At 36.6% G+C, this 13,249-nt stretch overlaps 1 protein-coding gene across 6 annotated transcripts in view; it reads left to right on the forward strand.

Annotated features, from left to right (window-relative positions):
- Positions 1 to 13,249, forward strand: part of GPD2 (glycerol-3-phosphate dehydrogenase 2) — a 134,305-nt gene that overhangs the window by 54,431 nt on the left and 66,625 nt on the right. For 5 of the 6 annotated variants that reach the window (XM_032479470.1, XM_032479471.1, XM_014565009.2 and 2 more), the window contains exons 4-6: positions 9,702 to 9,826; positions 11,115 to 11,212; positions 12,207 to 12,370. In XM_032479470.1, the coding sequence (XP_032335361.1) occupies positions 9,702 to 9,826; positions 11,115 to 11,212; positions 12,207 to 12,370 (387 nt within the window). Of the gene's footprint in view, positions 1 to 9,696; positions 9,827 to 11,114; positions 11,213 to 12,206; positions 12,371 to 13,249 lie in introns of those variants that run through there. The other variant, XM_032479473.1, reaches the window with a different exon arrangement.

Below are 13,249 nucleotides of genomic sequence, written 5' to 3' on the forward strand. Positions count from 1 at the left end.
GTGATGATGGTAATTTTGAAAAGATAAGTGTTTCCAGAGCCAGAATGTTGACCAGATTTTTAATACTTATATTTAGTAACAGCTAAGAAAACAATGTACTTATAATATCTCTTGGCATATTGATTGCTGTCTTTTAAAATAAGTGGCTGTATGTCTTATTTTATATATATGGAGTTATGATTTATAAAAAGGATAGATAAACCTTAGTTTGTATTTCTTTTATTATGCTAGTTGGTAGCCCTCTGGAGGTAGCATTTGTAATTAAAATGTATAGAGATGTTGAAGTTAACCCATATTTATCCTTTTACTACAATTTCTGATCATATCAGTAGCCTTCTGAAGTGTGAAATAATCGTGGGCATTTGGTTAATGAATTGTGCATTGTTGCTGTTCATTCATGGAATTTGCTCTTTTATTATATTTGATGCTTCACTTAACAACAAATTTTGCTTTCTCTGCATTTGATATGTTTTTACCAAATTATTCCTGATTGTATCCATTAATCTTTAGTCACATTTGACAAAAATAAATTACTGTGATCTTTTAAAGTTACCAGTAATAATTAGATTTTTCAGGACATCAAAGTTTTAGGGGAACCACTAGATGTTAAAGGGCTTGTATAAAAATGCACAAGCTTTTTGATAAAATACTATGCCCAAATTCAATTTTGGTAATGGATAAACAAAGACTGTAAAAGGAAGAGAAAAAGTCATGAAGTTTTCATGATGAACATGTATTTGCATTCTTACTATCTGCATTTTCTTGAGAATCAATTTTCATTTGTTTCATTTGGGAATATTATTTTATAAACATAATATGCACAATTCTCCTCACGTTCTCCTGCAAGTCTTGAGGATCGATAGAAATTGCTTCTCTGTTTAACACCTCTGTGGCCAGTCCCTGGGCAGAAGCACAGCCTTGAAATGCAGTGATAGGCACTTTGCCCCCAAAGAGAGCTGGAGTGAAGAGAATCTGACAGATACAGTCACTCCCTGGGGCGGTTTCAGGATGGTTTTTTTTCAGTTCTTTTTGTTCTTTTATGTGACTTTACCTGTATCTATCAGGGATCACCTTGTACATTTTTGGTTTAAAACCTGATTTACAAACTTAACCTTTATGGCTTCAATTCAAATTCCAGAGAAGGCTGCCTCTTGCTGGAAGAAAACATTCATTGTAGTTCTCTTGTTTAAAAATGTGTATATACTTTTAGTTTATGAATGGTGCCTGCCTAGTAATTCCTGAATTCTCACTGCAGTTCCTTTAAGTCTAAGGCAGTAAGTATAGCATAGCGAGTAAGGATGGGCTATGAAATTAGAACGAAGTGGGATCAAATCAGCTTCATCACTTTCTAGCTCCATGACCTTCGACAAGTGTCTTAACCTTACAGAGAGCTTCAAGTTTCTCAGACATAAATGGAGGATAACAATGACACTCTTCTACTTAAGTAAAGGTTTGTGAAGGAGAGGAGGTGTGTGCATTGCAGAAAAGCAAGAGTTATGGAAGATAGTGTGTTCTGGGAATTACAGCTCTCCATCCCTCACCCCCTTCCACTGCCACCCCGTTCCTGTCATGTATGTAGAGAAAATCCTATTCCAGGACTGAAGTGCAGCAGATGAAAGTGTACTATTTGCTGGACACTGCTAATTAGACTAGGTTGCAAATTGCTACTAAAATTAATCTGGAAAGTTAATGTAATTTAGTGATTACATTATAGTGATTGTCTTTGACAGGAGCAGGGTGGGGAGGATTTGAGAAACTGCCAAAGTTATCTGGAAAAATAATCCTTTGAAAGTTACTAGGCTAATTTTGAAAAAAATGGTGATAAACGAGATGGAGCTCTGTCAGATATTGACATATATTCTAAACCTACTTTAATTAAAATAGTTTGCTAAAGGAGTAGAGAGATCAGTGGAACAAAAATAAGACTCTAGAAATAGATCTAAATACATAAAATTTAAAATATGATAAAGGCAGCATTTCATATCTGTCATCATTGGTTGTTTAATAAGTGATGGAGTATTCACTTTCTGAAATTTTACATATATATATTCTGTTTATTATACTCCATGTGGATTGAGGATTTAACAATAAAGCACCACAAACCTATTATAAGAAAGTATATGTAAATTTTAAAAAATTGGAATCGGAAAGATGTTTTTAAACATGACACCAATAAAGCCATTTTCCTTCTGAAAAATCCTGTTTAATTTCATAAAAATTAAAAATTATCTATGGCAGAAATATAATAAACACATTTGAGATTGGAAAAATAACATATCAGGTAGGGTCTGTTTCATATTGTTTTCAACTTTTCTATAGCCTTTTGTTTTACTATGTCTATGATTAAACACATAAAACTTGATTCTTTTATTTTTACTCTTTTTCCTTTAAAGCATTTAATGAACTTCTTCCTTGCTTTTTTGTAATTTTTTTTTTTTACTCTTAATAGGCAGAATCTGTCTTTCAATAAGTAAGTTTGGTCCATCTCCATTTATTTTGATGCCATGTGCTTTTATTTTGTACTTTTTACTTTATGTCTTTTTTTTTTTTTAACTTTGCTTCATTTCCTTCCTTCCTTTCCTCCGTATTAAGTCAGTTTTTCATCACTCTCTGTTTCTGTACCTTAAACTCTATAGATATAATTGCTGCCACCTTCAAGTCCCATCAGAGACTTTTCTTAGAACCGAACTGAGGCTCCTGCCAGGTGTTGATCTTGGGCATCCTCTCAAGCCAGCTGATGGTGCCCTCGCCCAGGTGTTGCTCTCCAGGCTGTGTCCATCTTCCTGTCTCCTGGGCATCTCCCAGTAAATAGTCCGCAGCCCAGACCACAGTCAGCAGAAGCTCTTCAGCCGGCACTCCAGCACTAGTGAGCCTTCCTCACCTCTCCCTACAAGGGAGACCTGTATTCCTCTTGCCCTTCAGGAACTGAACTCTTTGTTGTCTTTGCCTGTTTCTAGACCCACATTCCACCAAGACAGAGGCTTTTGGCCTAACTACTCTGCTGGGAGTTTCTGCTACATTTCTGGTCCATGAAGTGTTTATTCTGGAGTCAACCATGCCTTAAAATGTGTGTGTGTGTGCATGTGCATGTGTGTGTGTGTGTAATATATATGTATGTTAAATATATAAATATTTTCTGTGTTTGGAGAAGCACAGGCATTCAAAGCTGAACTTACAATGCCATATTGGTCAAAATTTTACTTATAGCAGTATTTATAGTAGCAAAAAGTATAGTCTGGTTTAATAAATTGGGTTCATTCAGTAATCAAAAAAGAGGTTTATAAGTATTTACAGGGAAAATGGCTAAAGTGTATTGTAAATTGAAAAACAAGTTGTGAAGAAGAAATTTGCTAATTGTATTTGTGTCTGAAGCAAAAAAGTACACAGGTTCATAAGCATAGAAAGCTTCTGGTAGAATGTATGGGACATTTTTAATAGTTAAAATTGGTTATGTCTGGGTTTTGTAACTAGGAGGCCAGAAGTGTATTATTCTCTGTTTTCACCCTTTTATATTGTTTGGATAGTCCTTTTCTCTTTGAACATTGGCTGTTTTTATAATAAAACAGTAAAAAGAGAAAGCAACACTTTTATTCCCCTGAAATGGTATTAGTATAAATAATGTTATGACTTTATTCATTTTTGTTCCCACATAGTCATGTGTGAACTTAAGGAACACAATGTATGTTAATAATATGTTCTAAATTAACATAGTATCTCCGTTACTAGTTTATGTTTCTAATATAAAAGTAGAAATAGGTATTAAATAACCAATCCAATATTATACAGTTCTATAAAGTATTAACATTCACTGTTAGAAAATACTAGGCTTAAATCATAGGCGTCCTGATCAGGAGGATTCACAAGCCAGGATTGCTTTACAGCTTTACAGGAGTGTTATTTTTTAGAGAAATTGATCCTTTGTACAAAATACTCAGCCTTTGGGTTAGTCCCTTTTCTTATTAATGGTAGTGGCTCTCTGAAATCCAAAAGTAAGTGCCCAAAGCTTTTCTAAAGAAAGATAAACTCCCTTTTCCTTAAACTACATCATTTTTCCTTCATGGGGCATGTGGCTTTAATAACTATGCTTATGGTACTAATGTACAGAGGGTCTAAACTTTTTGATTTGTGTTATTACCTTGGTGCCTCTGACAGATAATTCATAGCTATTACTCTGTCCTTTCTATTTAAAAATAGTTAATGTCACAGCTAAAAATTTATTCTAATGAAATAAATATGCAGAGAGTTTAAATGAAAATATAATCTTGCAATACTGTGATCGTGAAGGTAGGAAACAACTCAAATGCTCAAAAATAGGGAATTGAATAAATAAATCATTGTAAATATTTAATGTATTACTAGTCACACATTAAAAATGAAATTATAGAAAATATGTATTGACATGGAGACATGTTTGCAATAAACAATGTTAAATAAAAAAATTAGTGGGATATATCATGTGATCCTCTTTTGGTAAAAATGTGCATATGTGATTATATACATGCACAGAAAATGTGAACATTTAAACACCCAAATGTCAACTGTGGTTATCTCTGAGTGGTGTGATTACAGGAGAGTTTTATTTTATTCTCTTTACTTCTCTGCATTTATTATATTGAGCATGTTTGCATGCATAATAAGATAATCAGTAAAAGGTATTAAAATACACTTCTGTTCTACTTCATGTTGTGAAAGTTAAATGTCGTACCATTCCTCCCCTTAGATGGTAGTTCTCCCTCTATATTTATCCAACTGTCTTGATCCACGAGTTAGTTTAGTTGGATGTGCCTGCTGGCTAGACATTCTTACTCAGGGCAGAAAAGGCAAATCTGTGAAGAGCTGTGTTTAGTTCACACCGTGCCCCCCCCACCCACCCAGAAGATACAGTTTTAACTTGCTAAGAGATGGGCTGAAGATGACTGTAAGGTAGATTTCAAGTTGACTTTCTTCTTCTGCTCTAACTAATCTTGTTATTCCACCTAGGAATTTCAGCGTTGCCTCACTCCAAATATTAACGCTTTACCACTGCCGTGAAATTCCTGAGGATGCCTACTAAAAGCAATCAATTATAAAAGCAAAACAATCAAATAATCATACCACTCCTAAATGATCTAGTTCATCTCAGCAGTGATAGAATGTATTGTTTTCCATAAAAAGTGACTTCTGAAAAGAAAAGAAACAATCTATTCCTCATAAAGTCTTGAACAAGTTTAGTGAATTATTTTAAATGTAGGCCAGCCCTTCACTGCTGGGTGTGTGGGGAAGTCATTCTTTCTACTGTGAGGAAAGAGCTTCCCCAGTTCCTCAAACGCACAGCCAGGCACAGTTGCTTGAAGCATTATTATTTTTTTAGGTGCCTCATAATTTTTATTTTTATTATTTATTTTATTTATTATTTATTACTTTGTTATTTTTTTTACATTGAAGTAAAATTGATTTACAATATTGTTATTTTCAGGTGCACAGCAAAGTGATTTGGTTATATGTATATATGTATATTCTTTTTTGATTTTTTCCATTATAGTTTATTACAAGATATTGAATATAGATCCCTGTGCTATGCAGTAAATCCTTATTGTTTATCTATTTTATATATAGTAGTGTGCATCTGTTAATCCCATACTCCCAGTTAGTCCTCTTCCCTTCCCCTTTGGTAACTGTAAGTTTGTTGTCTATGTGTGAGTCTTTCTGCTTTATAAATAAGTTCATTTGTACTATTTTTTTAGTTTCCGCATATAAGTGATATCATGTAATATTTGTCTTCCTCTATGTGACTTACTTCACTAGGTGTGATAATGTCTAGGTCCATCTATGTTGCTGCAAATGGCATTGCTTCATTCTTTTTTGTGGCTGAGCTGGGTACATTATTTTTGATCACTTTCAAACTTATTTTACCCAAGATGCAAAATGTTAGCATTGAATGTCACTTAAAAATGTTGTTTATTCTCTCTGAGGAAATAAAATAGCACTCTCTCTTCACTTCTTTGGTTTATACTTAACAAAAAAAAAATCTTAATTTCAGATTAGAGGGGAAAAAATTTGGACTTTTGAGAGGTGAAGCAGAAAAGAACACATTGGGTAACAGAACTGTGCAAGAGCACTATAAGGCTTTAAAAAATGTCATTGTCTTTGCTGTAGTTTATCAGTTAAGGAAGGGGCAGTTTTGACTTCTAATAATGACTTGATTTTGCATTACTTTCCTTCTTCCTCATTCCATCATTCACATCCAACAAAAACGAGAAATCCAGAACATTTAGTATACGCACAGTTGAACATTTTAAAATGTTCTCTTTTTTAGAGTTTCTATTTTTCTGTGTGTGGTTCCGAAAACTTTTGGTGGTACTTTTAGGTTACATGGTACTTTAATGTATCAATTTAGCTATAACTTTAGAGACTAAAGTTTTATTTTATTTTATTTTATTTTATTTTATTTTATTTTATTTTATTTTATTTTATTTTATTTTATTTTATTTTATTTTTGGTCTGGAAGGAGCAGTATCATTTCTCTTCAGAAATTCTGGTGGGTTGCCTGACAATATGACACTAGAAATAATGGGATAAGAAAAAGACAGCCTGTTTCGACCGAAGAGCCCATTTTAACTTTTGTTGGTGTTCAGTAGGGTTTCTCACATAAGTACATGTGAATAACTTTTTTAAATGTCCAATTCTTGCAAAAGCAGTTTTGAGGCTTTAAAGTGTTAGCTCTCACTTAAATATCCTGAAATATCCTCCTGAGATGGCTTGCTAGTTCCTAGAGTAGTTCCCTGCCTCACACTGTGTCAGTCTTTGGAAAGAAAAACAAAAATCCATCCTCATAATACAAGCCTGTAACATTCTCTCTTCTTGTCACTCTCCAGTACTGTCCTGTGCCTCGTGAGGCTGGGGTCTTCATCGCCCCCCTCATGCTGTGTGGCACTGGTCCTCTGGAGGGTCCCGTGCCTCCAGCCCCACCTCCACCCTCACAATCAGAGAAATCTTTCTAGAACATTAACCTGATTTCTCAGCTTTAAACATTTTGGTGGTTCCCTGATAGGCAGCATGGTAGTATCTCTCAAAACAATATCTGAGAACCTCTGGCAAAATATAAATTTGATTCCTTTTTGAAAATGATAAAAAATTAACAAGCACACCCCTGTTCCTCCAGATGGATACTTGTAACTGAGTACCGTCCTCAAGGCCTGGCTTATTGGTGTTGGTACCGAATCTCGTACTTTTTAATGAAGCATTTGCTTCTCAAACTGATCCATGACTTGCCTGGTTTTGGAGGCATTTTCCTTTCGAGGAGGTCCAGACATTACTTGTGAGAAACAGTGGCCCCCAGGACAGGGTCCAGATGCCCCAGTGTGGATGAAAGGCCCTTTGTGATCTGCTTTTTACCGTTCCTCCCGCTGGATCTCCTTCACATAGTCTCTGTACTGTGCACTCCAGCCCCTGAGTGACAATCAGACCCCGCATAAGCTGGGCCATTTCTATCATTTGCCCTTTTCTTGCTTAAGCTGCTCTTTGCCTGTGGTAACTCCCTCCCTCCTCCTTTCCATCCATTTGAACACATCCTCCTCTGTAGACTCAGCCTTTCTCAAAGACTGCATCCCCACGTACAATTTAAAAAACTCCTAACCTAACCACAGAAGTGGCCTCGCATCATTGTTGCTGAATTCTGTTGGTTAGAAGCAAGGCAGTAGGTCCAGCCCCCACTCCAGTGTAGGGGATTACGTACTACGAAGTGGGATAATTGAGGACTGTCTAAGACATCTTCTCCCACCGCCTTTGAGTACCTTTGGTGAGTGGGAGCCACGGGCTGGATGGGAGGCTGCTTATCCTCGTCTCAGTCTTATGTCCCTGCCTCTCGTGGTGTGGGCATCTTAATGCCGTGACTGATTCCAAGATTGGAAGAGAGGTGTCTTTGAAATAATCTGGCTCTTAAATGCCATTTGAAAGTCAACTCCCTCATCTGATCTTCAACTGAGGAAAAAATGGCATATTTTAGTGCTGGAAGAAGAACTCTCTGTGCTGGACTTACTAAGAAAAGGTGGTAGAGCTCACCAAGACTGCATTCTTAAGAGACTGCAAATGTAATCTTGACTAAGCCATTTTGGGTTGATGTCTTGAATTTAATTTTTAACCCGCTTTAAGATAGGAGTCCTCTGCGTTTTCAAATGTAGCGCCTATGAAACTTTGCTTCGCTCTGTTTACTGGCCTGTCTTTGGGCTGGGAGCTACTTGACACCTTGGTCCACACCTATTTCATTTCTAACATCAGCACTTTGCCTGGCACTAAGGCGCTCAAAAAATATGTACTAACGTGATACACTCTTCTGTGTTTTTAATATATCCCGCACTAAATTTACTGAGCATTGCTAGTTGAGAATTTTGCAGATCTTTTACCAGCATAAATGCTTCACAAGAGTGACCTGGGTCTATGATACTGATAATTTCTGTGTTATTTTGCTAGTTCATTAGAGCATTAACAGTTTTTGCCCTTGAATCAAAGTCTCTACTTTTCTCTCCACAGTTTCTAAATATTTTGTCCTTTTGAGTCAAGGGAATTGCCCTGATTTTATGATGACATTTGGGTACAATATTCAAAGTGTTAAAAGTTATAAAAACGACCCTTTGGTATTAAATGTAATAAATGGCTCTGAGTTGAATATATGCACAGGTTCTCTTATATGAGCTTTGTGAGCCCAAACTGCTCCAGTTACATATTCGCATTGTAATTGGATTCTATGTATGACATTCTCTCATTCCCCAAGAGTAGGCCAGGCCATGAAAATTCCTCCTGGCTTGGTGTTGATGTACGCTTTGGGTCTTTTGAAGTGTTGGATTTCATCTCTAACTCATAATGGATGGGACCCATAATGCTGTTGGTCCTACCCCACTCTGAGAAGGCAGGGGTGTCTCTGTAAGAAAACAAACAAAACAAAAGGTTTCTCATTCCCAAGAGAGTTATTGCACCCCTCAAAGAAAGGGGCAGTAGCAGGATGATTTCTAGAACAGACCTGCCTTTGTTCAGCCTCACCTTTACCAAAAATATTGTCTTTCTTTACTCACAGATAGTCTATACTGGGTTCATCTGTCCTGGCTTCTATTTTCTTTGTAATTCTACAATATTGTGCTTGCTTGTCCTTAGTTAGACTATAAACTCCCCAATATCAGAGGTTATTCTCTCCTTTCTTCTTCAGTTTTGATGTCTTTAATCTCTCTTCCCATTGATACCCACTCTCACACCGCTCCAGAAAGAGGAGCCCCGGCACATGGGGGGCTATTCTAGGTTTACAGTTGATGCATTAGAGTTGACTGGACATGAGGGGCTGGCACGTCTGGACTCTTGTGATGAGGGGTGAATGTGAGCTCCAGAAGGCTTCATAGCAACACTGAGTTAACTCTACATGGATAAAATGGGGCTCCCCTTCGACCCTCTGAGCGCACCAGAGTATGTTACTGCCATGAAATTGCACTGTAATATCTTCTAGTTGTGATTCATTCACAGTTTAATATGCTTCTAGTTCTGGTTTGACTTTTCCCCCAGGAAGAGACTAAAATCTCTTCATTATAATATAGACAGTGTACTGCACTTTGAATACAAATTTATCCATGTTCAGAGTAATTTTTCTTCTGATTGTCTCTACCCTGGAGAAGTGCCTTTAATGAATTACATACAAATTGTGTAATTTAAGAAGTTAATTTGGTTTTCTGGTTACACAGGACTAAAAACAGCCCTTGTAGAAAGAGATGATTTCTCATCAGGGACCAGCAGCAGAAGCACTAAATTGATCCATGGTGGTGTGAGATATCTTCAGAAGGCTATCATGAAGTTGGATATTGAGCAGGTAATTGTGTATGCTGGTTGTTAAACAAAAAATGCGACTATGCTTTTTTCTACCCAATTAAATCAGTTTTTTTTTTAATGGCTTTTAGCATTTCTTCCTACTGAAAATACCTGTTTATTGTATTCTGCTGGAGTGTCTTTCAGGAGAGGTGTGCCGGGTTTTTCCTGTAGTTTTATGTTTATGGGGAGTCAGGGTCTTTTTCTACACAGGCATGTCAATGTAGCAGATTTACAAAATCGCTTTTGATTGTGTTACCTTTTAACAATTGTGATTGGTTTTGTTTTTGTTTTGGCCAATGGCCACTAAATTGCTGTTTCCCAAGCGGTTTCAGCAGAGTTGTATTGTAATACATGAGGAGTATTAAACTGATCCTCTTCACTGGATATGCAATCCTACTGCATATTGTCACTGACATATTCTTAAGGAAAAGATGATCTGAGTCATGCTTTTTTTTTTATGTCACACTTTGTTGTGTCCAGTCTGCCACCATTTGAAAACTGCCAAGACAGTGTGGAAGATGACATTTCCCAGAGGGGTGAAAAAAAAAAAAAAAAAGAAAAATCAGCTGAACTCCTTATCTGCTTTTCGTACATGGAAAACACAGCAACGCTAACTTGACATTGTCAGTTTTGAATCTGTCCTCTCGTGTCTGTTTGGCATCATGATGGACGTAAAGAAAAGAGTATGGGGTTTGGAATCAGAAGACTTGTGATGTGTTTCAGCTTATATTTATTCAATTTCTATGAGCCTCAGTTTTCTCGTTTGTAAAATTAGCATGGTGATAGTAATGCCGAGTCTTCAGAGGAGGGGTGATGATATGGACTAAGAGTAAAGACAGCAGCTTTTTAATGATAATCTATAAAATGCTGTGCAACTCCTAAGTATCATCTCTCGGGCTAGTGGAGGCAAGAAGGAAACGTTTAACATGGATTTGAACAATCTGTTATCTCTTACATGAGAAAATATTATGGGGGACTGAGAAAAGGGACAATGCAGAGAATGCAAGATAAATTGTTACAATAATCTTGTAACTCAAGTCAGGAAAATATCTTACACCTGGGAACTCTGACAGCATGTTTTTCTCCTATGCAAATACAGTTAAGGTTTCTAAAAAATCTTTCAGGTTGACAGCATGATGTATTATTAGAAATTTGATTAGGAGGGAGCGATCCTCGCTCAGAGGTAGAGAGGTTTCTGTGTATCAATCAGTTGGCAGGGTGTCTATTTGCCATTTGAAAATATTATGATCTGTTACTGCCAAACTAATTTTCTCTGTTTTGCTTTTCAGTACAGGTTGGTAAAAGAAGCCCTTCATGAGCGTGCCAACCTACTAGAAATTGCTCCCCATTTATCAGCTCCGTTGCCTATAATGCTTCCAATTTACAAGTAAGCCTTTTGGTATCATCTATATACTAGCTTATCTGAGGTCGATAGAACAACACAGTGTTAATGGAAATAGTTCCTCAATGTGTATTTCTTAATGTAGTTTTAATTGGTCCTAATCTTTAATCCTTTTAAAATATTTTCCTTTGTTTTATTTAAAAGTGAGACGTTTCCTGAATTACTCTCTGCTGACCCACCTCTAAGGGTTAGATCTTAAAGGCAAAGGAGGCTATGTTCTGTATGTGTAATTAGTAGTTTCATACTTCAGTTTCTGGGAGTCCACAGACGAGCAACTCCATGTGCCCTGGGGAACAGAAGAAGGTCATTTGCAGACTGAAATGCAGAGTTGGAAAGAATCTCCTGCAAAATCGGAACCTGACACATAGCAACTCCAAACCCAAGCCATTTTGTGTCATTTTAAATTTCTGAGCTGACCAAAACTGAAATTTAGTTTGGAGGTGTCAGATTATAAATTATTAAACCCAATTTTCTGAATGTTGTTAGAGCTATCTGAGAAGCAGACTTTAGAGTGCAGGCAACAGGGAGAAGTGGATAATGTAACTGTTAGCTGCATGAGTGTTGTGGGGGCCTAGAAACAGATTTTGCCATTTTTATCTATATTTTGTCATAGATTACTTAGGACATCTTAAGCCAATGATTTTCTACCCTGGGTGTTCATTAGAGTCACCCCGGTCCTTGCCCTAGTCTAGTTAAATTGATCTCTAGCAACATGAGACCCAGGCACCTACATTTATTATTGACACTCCCCGGAAAATTCTAATATGCAGTCAGGAGACTCACTGCTTAGAGATGATTCATTTACGTAATAATCCATAATCCAGTAGGGCTGGTGTCAGAACATTCAGGCACTTCTCTTGTTCCTTTTTGCAGGACACTATTAGATATACTTTCCTTTTCTTGATAAAACGTATCTTATAACTTAAAGAGACATTCTGTAATGTTACACCCTGTTTCTTTTCCTCTATTTATGCTGTAGGTGGTGGCAGTTACCTTACTACTGGGTAGGAATCAAGCTATATGACCTGGTTGCTGGAAGTAATTGCCTGAAAAGCAGTTACGTCCTCAGCAAATCAAGAGCCCTTGAGCATTTCCCAATGCTCCAGAAGGACAGACTGGTAGGAGCAATTGTCTACTATGATGGTATGTGTTTTTTTTTTTTTTAAAAGATACTTTTCTCTCACTCATGACCCTTACAGTATATTCTTAATGAGATAGTTTTGCACTCTAATTAATGCTAATCTTACAAACACACAAACACATGCACACACACATTCACCATTTCCCTTAATACAAGCTGAAAAAATCCACACAGTGTTTTGCTTTCAGTATTGTCTGTTTTTGTACATTCCTTTTCTTCTTTGATTTCAAATTTGTGTCTCATGGTTGCTTTGGTCTGTTTTCCATTATTGTGATTTGGACCCCACCTTCATGCCATTTATTTTGGTATATGTTTGCCAGTGAGTACTTGCCTTATGAACATATTATAATGTTGAAAGCAGCTGAGGATCTGTTAGGTTTTCTAGATGAAACCTCTATTTTCAAGGGGTTATAAACCTAGAGAAAAATGCCCGCTGGGCTGCAATTGACATGTTTGTATTTTGCACAGGACACAATTCTTGAACATATAATTTATGTGATGAAGTTGGATGAATGTTGCATCTGTTAAACCAAACTCTCAGTTTTTATTGCTTATTTTATTGTTGTTAGATGTTTTTCTAACAGTGACATTATCTAGTACCCATTTGTCACATGTTCAGTGTTCATTCTTTGTGTGTGTGAACAGTATAATTTTGTACACATTTATTTGAGGGAACTAACCACTTAATGTATCTCCAGATGGACCGCAATACAATACACAGCGACATAGGAAACGCTGTTTGTCAACTTTTACTGTAGTTTTAAAGGGTGAATGGAATTGGAAAATAGTCCAAAGATGTCTATAAGGAAATATCTGGACACAGATAATTGTGTGTGTTCTAAAAGTCTTAGAAATTTGGTGACACAAAGGACAGCCTAGGC

This window comes from Camelus ferus, chromosome 5, assembly GCF_009834535.1.
Source record: "Camelus ferus isolate YT-003-E chromosome 5, BCGSAC_Cfer_1.0, whole genome shotgun sequence".
NCBI classification, from domain to species: domain Eukaryota; kingdom Metazoa; phylum Chordata; class Mammalia; order Artiodactyla; family Camelidae; genus Camelus; species Camelus ferus.